General features: G+C 56.8%; 1 protein-coding gene across 1 annotated transcript in view; it reads right to left on the reverse strand.

The window, feature by feature from the left end:
* FAM78B (family with sequence similarity 78 member B) overlaps nt 1–8,320 on the reverse strand; it is a 44,674-nt gene extending 36,354 nt beyond the window's left edge. The window contains exon 1 of the mRNA XM_019647265.1: nt 7,984–8,320. Within this exon, the coding sequence (XP_019502810.1) occupies nt 7,984–8,246 (263 nt within the window). The 5' untranslated portion in view covers nt 8,247–8,320. The remainder of the gene's footprint in view (nt 1–7,983) is intronic.
* Nucleotides 8,321–8,326: the final 6 nt, after the last annotated feature.

Here is an 8,326-nt window from a genome sequence, read left to right on the forward strand (position 1 = left end):
GAACCGGGGCCCTCTGGCGTCCCAAGCCAGTTCTTAACCATTGAGCCACTCGGCCGGCCCGAGGTTCCCTTATTAAAGAGACGCAATCACGATAATATGTATTAAAGATATATTAAAAACATACCGGAAAAAATATATTAAAAATAGTTTGGACACAAATTACGTGCAGTGTTGGTCTCACCTGTTCACTCAGGTGGGAGCGCCACACCCCGCTTCCTGACCGTGAAAGTGTGGCTTACGTGCTCTGGTTTGTCCCCAGGGTCCACAGCTCAGGGCAGATCTGGGAGGGCGGCTTCTGGGTGGGCTGAGGAGTAGCCACCTCCCTCAAGGATGCATGGAAGACAGCCCTGGCTGGGAAGCGAGCTTTCTCCTCCCTTCCAGCTCCGAGTGGGGCTGAGGGAGCGGTGGCTGAGGGCTCAGGGACCCCTCTCTCGAGTCTAGATGCTTCTGTGCCCTGGGCAGCTGCAGGCCCAGCCCCAGGCCTCCCTGTTCCTTCAGCCTGATCCAGTCGCCCTCTCATAATAATAAGTCACACTCTATAATAATATAAATAATGTGTGTACCGCACATTACAGTTTGGAGAGCCTGTCGGTTTCATCTCGCTTGGTTCCTGGCCCCCAGGGAAGGAGACAGATCTTCTTACTGTCCATTTACATGCATGCAAACGAGATGCTGAACTGTTCAGAGACCTGCCAAAGGTCACACAGCTGGCACTCGGACCCAACCCCTGGGCCGGGAAGCCAGCGGCCGTATCTTCAGCTGGCACCATGAACAGTGGCAGCTGGCTTGTGTCCCAGAACCTCAGGTCTCCATGGCTCTCTTGGTGGCCTTTGGGGGCCTTGGAGAAAGGACTAATAGTGCAAGGATCCCTGGGAACCAGACGCATGTCCGACGGGCTGGTGGCAGAGCCGGGGTCCTCCCCCCACCAGGAGGGGGTCCCCTTTCTCCTCCTAACCATCTTTCCAAACAGCAACTCTCTGCACAGTTTGAGGGACAGACGGATTCCCAGGTCAGCCCCTGAGTGGTCTGGGAGACTGTCTGCTGGAACCAGGGCTGCCCCCAGGGCCGACATGTGCCCACAGGGCGGCAGGGGAACAGGGCGAAAGCCGGCAGCCCAGGTGGCCAGCGTGGGGCCCGTGAGGGCTGAAGAGGAATCCCCCACCACCCGCACCTCGCCACGAGTCCCCCTCACTGGTCAGGTGTGCATGAGGCCACGTGCGGAAAGCACCCAGCGCAGAGCTTCATGGCACCTTCCCCTTCTGGTGATGGGGTCTCCTTGATGAGGACAGCAGTAGCAGCAAGTGCACACTCACACCCCTCTTTCCTAGAACTCATCACAAAGGACCCACAAAGCCTGCGCACCTGCCCTGCTGTGGGTGCGTGGGCTTCCACCCCTCCCAGGGACGCTGGCACCGCGCCGGCCCTGCTGCTCTGAGTGGTCACCAGGCTGCTCTGTGCCTGCTGCTAACATCATTCCATTTCTCGTCATAGCCAATTTATAAACTACGGCCTGTGTAGTGTTCACACAACAGGAGCAGTGGCCCCTCTACCAGCTGTGACCATAGAGTGGGGTGGCCGGCTGAGAAGGGAGTTACCAAATCCTCTAGTTGGGACAATGGGACAACCCTGAGCATCTCAACAAGTGTTGAGGAAGAAAGTGGGGCCGTGACTGCAGCCGCCATAACCACTAGCTTTTGTACTCCTGATAGGAACACAGTGGGGCTCTGTCTCCACCACAGCTGGGCCAAGCTGTGGCAGTCGGTGTCCAGGCAGGCAGGACGTGAGGTCAGAACATTCCAGCTCAGCCACGCACTAGGCGTGTGGCCTCAGGCAAGTCCTCTGAGCTCCCTAAGCCTCAGTCTCCCCACCAGCAAGATGGGCGTCATAACAGCTGCCGGCTCACAGGGTCGTGGAGAGGGTCAGACAAGGTCAGGTGCCACACGAATGAGAGTGAAAGGGGTGCTGGAACCTTGCGTCCCACGCCGGGTCCTGCAGAAGCTGGCCTCCTTTCTTAACCGGGGTCATGAAGCATCTGCAGACTGGGCCCCACACAGCCCTGGCCTCTGCTGCCACGTGGAAGGCCCCACCCAGCACCCGTGCCGCCACAGTTTCGCACCCCAGGCTACCCAAGTCCGTTTTGTTTTGAACTCGCCATTGATTTGTCTCCTTGAACTGTTTCCCTCCTTGTTTGCCGGCTCCCTGTTCCTCCCACCCCTGGACTCCAGACTCCCGGGAGTTGAACTTCATTTCCAGTGAGCTTAATGCTTCCTGAAAAGACCGGCTAATCCCCTGCTCCTCTCTGGCCGAGATGGAGATTAGAGAACAGGGTCAGGCCGGCTCCCCTTCAAGGGCACTCAGGACTTTCCTGGGGGAACTGGGTCCTGCCTCCCCATCTGCCGCTCTAGACTGGGGGTCCCTCGCTATGTCCTGATCATGAGCTCCCTGACCAGGGATGGGATGGAATGGGGGAGCCAGTGTTGTCTCAAGTGGCCTGGACACTCATCAAGCTCCCTGGACGGATGGGCTGAGCTGGGCCTCGAGAGCCAAATGCCTGAAGGAGGCATCTCGGTGACCAGTGGGGGACACACTCACAGCCACACCACACACACAGGCCGCATGCAGCTGGGAACGGGGCAGCGTTAGCTTTGGGGGCAGTAACTCTCCCGGGCAGGGCGGGCACTTAAGTATTGGCTAAGGCCTCCCATCCCGGAGGCCTGGGGTTCAGGCCACGAGTCAGCGATGCAGGTGGAACAGCGCTATGACAAACTTTCTCTGTCACGTCTCCTTGGGCAGACGCTGAACACCGCTTATAGCAGGGGACATGAGGGTGAGGCGTGTGTCTGACACCTGGACGCCACTCCTGGTACACGGAACATCGCAGGGACCGAGGACGTGACAGGTAGGAGCCAGTGCCGAGGAGCTGCGATCTGGTGGGGCCATGCTAAGTGGCAGCTGGGGAGTTTCGAGTTCAAGAGCTTTGTGGGGTCAGCCTTAGGTTGCATATAAAAAGCTCATTTTGAAGAGAGACACGATTTGGTGAAGAGGAAAGATTATCTGAGGTCAGAAGGACGGCTCATTATTTTTGTTGGCTGTTCACTGAACCTGTGCTGTGGGCCCAGCACTGTTGGCTCGTAGAGAATAAAATGGATGGAGTAGGTGCTTGTGGAGCTTACGTTCCAGATGAGTCGGTGTTAAATAAGCACACAATTCTCTTCTCACTAACTGTAATGAGAGCAGGGGAGCACTCATTTAAGCTGTGAAAACAGGGGTGGCCTCTCTGAGGAGCTCACCACAGTTGAGACCTGAAGGAGCAGCAGGAACTTGCTAGAAAAGGGTGGGCAGGTAGAGCGTTTCAGACCGGGAGCAGCACAGGGGAAAATGCTGACCTGGGACGAAGCTGGTTCCTTTGAAGAAATGGTAAAAGGCTGACAGGGCGCTGAGAAGAGACATTCAGGGTGTGGGAAGACCTTCAAATTTTATCCAGTTGCAACAGAAAGTCCCTGAAGAGTTTAAGCAGGAAAGTGGTAGCATTTATAGTTTTAAAATATCACTCTGGCTTTGAGTGGGGAAGAAACAGGCTGTTGGGCGGGCAAGCATGGGGGTGGCAGGTGTGGTTGGAAAGTCTCTGTTGGAGCAGGTGACAGCGAATGGTGACACGTCCTACGCTGGAAGGGTTGGACGCAGAAGGTGCTGGCTGGATTGCAGAGCTGTCCTGGAGGTGGGGTCAGCAGGATCTGAGGATGGAGTTGGGGGGTGTGGGGGTGGGGAAGGATCTAGGGTGACATGAAGATGTTTTGACTTGAGCGGCCCAGGAACTGGAGGTGTTATTTACTAAGACGGGGAAGAAGGGCGGAGGTCCGGATTTGGGGTGGGGGCTCTAGTGCCTGATTGAGACTTCAGGTTTGGGTCCGTTAAGCTTCAGATATCTTCCAGACAGTCAAGAGGAAATGTTGGTAGATGCACACACCTGAGCTGCAGGTGACCGGATATCACACAGAGCATCAGCTGCCATTGGGAACGGATGAGATTACCCAGGCAGAATCAAGGAGAAGTGTCCTGATAGACTGGAGGCAAGAGAGACAGAGGAGCCGCCAGAAAAACAGCACAAAAGCTAAAAGATGGGCGTGATTCAAGACGGAGGAAGCTGTCGACTACGCAGAATACTGCGGAAAAGGTGAGAGTCTGTCTAAGGTGTCTGCTGGATTCGGCAACACGAAAATCACAGGAGAGCTGAGCAGGAGTGGTTCTGGAATGAACAGAAACTGGCTTGAGCTGAACGGGCAGCAGAGGAGGGGGTGGGGGCAGGGTTGAGCTACATTCTCCATGATGTTGGCTCTGAAGGAGGAATAGAGACAGGCAGGAGCGGAAGGAGGGGACGGGCTGTGGCCTCCTAAAGGTTCCCGCGGGCCAGGGTTCCCGCCAGCGGCAGCTGAGACGGCTTCTCTACCACCAGCCTCCTGCAGAGCTCACGAGACAACGCACACGGGCGCGGAGGGAGTGGCAAGGGCCTTTGGCTACTGCAGGCTCCCCCCGACCTCAGCTTCACCTCCTCCATCCTTTACACGTGAACCCCATTTCTTGGTCAAACCTCACTCAGGAAAGCTCTTGGGTGCTGCTGGGACTCTAGCATCCCAAACTGTCCCATCACAAAGGCCTCGAGCCTCTATTGGGAAGCTCCTACATGCTAAGAGGTCTGAGGAAGACCTCTTAGGGCCGCCTGATCCTCTGACCTCAACCTTGTCTTTTCCGGATCATAACGTGCTTGGCCTTCCCCAGCAGACCCCAGCCTACTGTTCGGACCTCACCTCCCACTGTCCTACTTGAAAGCCCCACTCCAGCCTGTTAGCCCCCATAACAGTCCTCATCTTGTCCTACTTCCCTTTAGAATCAGTCCCCCTAGCTGACTCTCGTCCGTCCTCAAGTCCAGCTCCAGCCCTTACACCTCTAGAAAAGCCAGCCGGGTCCCCCAGCCTCTCCCTGGCATCTGTCCCACACTGTTTGGGAGCATGGGCTTTCTCTGCAGGGGTCCACACCCCCGACGCTGAGGAACAGTGAAGCGGCCCACTTACTCCTTTCTTTTCTTTGCTGGTACTTGGGAGGCACCTGGGAATATGTGTTTACTGAGAGGCTCACTGACAGCCGCAGCGGCCCTTCCTCCCGGAGGGTGAGGACTTGCAGCAGCCTCAAGGGGCTGCACTGGCAGCGTTCACGGGGCCAACCGAGAGACGAATGGCTGCCACGAGTACTCCTCGGCCTGGTTTCTGTCGACTCCTCAGAGGAAGTGCCAAGTCACTTGAGTTCAAGTTCAGCTTAAGCTCTGACCTTCTCGATCATCCACTATTTCAAAGGCTTCAGCGGCCTAGCTTTCTTGGAAATGTTGAAAATTTAAACCACAAAAGTTAATGTTTCCTATTAAGCCCAAAACAGAGTTTTCTTGCCGTTGTGAGTTGTGGGTCTCCTCTGGCATTATCCCTTTTAAAATGTTAAAAAGGCAGCTTTCTAACCTAAACCCTCTCATCATATCACGCTTCACGTGTAACAAGTGCATCTCACAGGTGAAAATTCAGCCGGCAGTGTTTTTTCCACTCGAGGTGCTGGCTACAGCGGGCACAACAACCAACAGGCTGCAGTGACTTTCACGCACTACCCGCTCCTGTTAAACAGTTTACTCCGGCAAAGTTTTCAGGGCATCAGCATTTTGTGGAAATTGGTTCAATCCATTTTGAGCCCCTAAGTGGCCTTAAAGACACAGCAATTATCACAGCCATGAAGAGACAGGTGGACGCTAGACACAGATCTATAGTTACATGCTCTACGATCTATAGTTAGTTACATGCTCTGCGATTTCTTGGGGACCATTCTTGCTGCTCTGCATCATCCACATGAAAACGAGAATCTTAAAATACTGAAAGCGGCAGTCGAAAAGGCAAGACTTTTCTCCCCAAATTCCGAAGACAAGAACTCAGTAAGCAAGGGTCAGGGAGTGTGTGTCCCTCAGAGCCTCAGGCCCGGCGCCCATCCACGCCCATCAAAGATGGTTCCAGGGTGGACACACCCTCCCATAGATTCAAGGAAGTTCAGCTAACTTGCATGTCCATTTAGAGCTCACCTCGGCCTCTCCTCAGGTGGGGTATATTTTCCTTTATGGAAAGAATTATTTATGTATTTGCTTTTGATTTGCCAATTTACAAGAAATGTGGGGCAAGGGAGGGCCTTGGCTGTGTGATCATGGGGAAAGTGAGGCTGTCTCTGTTCAGTCCCTCTGGCTTCCTCTACTGGGGCCCCAGACTGCAATCACTGAGCCCCTGGCACTGCCATCAGGACCAGGCCAGGCAGACAGAAGGGAGGGCGCCCTTGCCCTGTCTGGGCCTTTCTCTGACTTGACTGCAAATAATGGGTTTCTAAAAACAACAGCTTTAAGAGACACATGTGTTCAGATATAATCATCCTTTTGAGGGTGTGTCCACTTTGAAATGACGCGATTCACCCAGTATAACGCGTCCCCCGTTTTTCACCTCAAGCTGCCTTCCAGAAAGACAAGCGCATAGGGTGTGGGAGCTTGGGGGACGCTGGCCTTTCAAACACCTTCGCTGGGAATGAGTTTTCTCCAGCACTGAGCTTTTATGCTTGAGAAGTTCAAACTCTCAGTGTGGGGGGTGGGGTGGGGGGAAACAAAGCGACCTGTCAACATTCCATGTAGCATCTATGACGCGAGTTAACTTACAAGCTCTCACGGCGCAATAAAAAGCCTGCAAGCTGCTTCTAAAAAGGTGGCTTGATCCTTTAACATAGCAATTCCCCATCCCACAGTCACTGGATGAACTTTGGGAGTTCTGCAGGTTTAGATTAATAAATGAAACGAGGCTGACTTTCCAGAAAAGAGTTTCCCTACAGGGTGCAGGCTAATTAGGATGCTCTAGACATACGTTGTAACGGGAGGTAGAACGCAGGCCCGAAACCTTTCGGCCATTGTCGTTGCCATCTGCCCAGAGGCTACTTCTGAAAGGAAGCCGGCAGGGAGTTATGAAAATGTAATACATAAAAGAGTCCTGGACGCGACAGCCCCAGGCAGCCTGCGGTTCAGGGCAGGCTGTCGGCCCCTGGCGGCCGAGGAGCCTCCGCGAGGCTGGGTCCGCACGGCTGTCGCCGCGCCTGGCGCGCACCGCGCGGCGCTGCTGAAAGAAGTTGGAGAGCTCCCAGCTCGCCGAAAGGATTCGGCGCTGGGCACCCGGGAATCCCTTCCAGCGCCACATTTAGGCAAGTTCTGGAGTAAGTCAAGACCCTAGATCGACAAGAGACCCATACCTCCCGGAGCACAAGACACACAGCGCGCCGGCCCCGCCGGCCCTGCTCCGCCGGGATGCGCCCGGTGCCTCCCGCTCCCACCGCCCAGCACTCAACCAGAGGGCGCCGAGCCAGAGGGGCGGCTCTGCGGGATTTGCGGTTCCGGACGGAAACGCCTCCAGGCTTCCTGGCCCGGGAGACAAGAGCTCGCATTCAACAGTCGAGGGAACGCGGAGTGCCGCCCGGACGCCCGGGACCTTTCCCTCCAAGCCCGCTCGGGTTTCTCCAAAGGGCGCGCAGCCCAGCCCGATGCGCCCCCGCACTCCACTCCACTCCTCTCTCCACAGGTCCCCCCAAACTCTTCCCGGGAAGCCCCACAAAACACAGACGACGCCCCGAAACTCCCAGGGCACTGCCCAGCCACCCCCACCTGCGTCCTGCGAACCCTCGTGTCGCGTCCTTCCTGCCCCGCACCGTGCTCCTTGCGTTCACGGGGAGTCAGACGCAAAGCGCCAGAACACGCTTCGCGAGGAGCCTCCCTACGCCCGCCCTGTCACTGAAACAAAAGCGCCGGGAGGAGGGAGGCGGAAGGGGGGCGGGAGGGAGGCTCGGCGCGAGGACGGGGAGAGCGGAGAGGGAGCTGGGGAGGCGGGTCGGGCGGGGAGCGGACCCCGGGGCCCCGCGCGGCCGCTCGCTTACATGCCCAGGTCGCTGTAGGTGTTGAAGAACTCCATCTGGTTGCACGCCTGGATCCAGCCCACCACCCAGGTCTCGTGGCGGGGGATGGGGGGCATGACCACGCGGGCCGAGGCTTTGAAGTAGGGGGTCTTGTAGCGCAGGACGATGGGCGAGGTCTCCTCGATGCGCGTGGGGCACTGGTCGATGGCGGCGCACACGTCGTACACCACGATGTTCTCGCGCCGGATCCGCGCCTTGCAGGCGATGCTCTGGATGCAGCCCATCCTGCCGCCCGGCCGGCGCGGCGCGGAGGGGGCAGCGGGGGCCGCGCGGGCAGCCGGGGGGCGCCGTCACGCCGGCATGG

This window comes from Hipposideros armiger, unplaced genomic scaffold (assembly GCF_001890085.2).
Source record: "Hipposideros armiger isolate ML-2016 unplaced genomic scaffold, ASM189008v1 scaffold_6, whole genome shotgun sequence".
Taxonomy (NCBI): domain Eukaryota; kingdom Metazoa; phylum Chordata; class Mammalia; order Chiroptera; family Hipposideridae; genus Hipposideros; species Hipposideros armiger.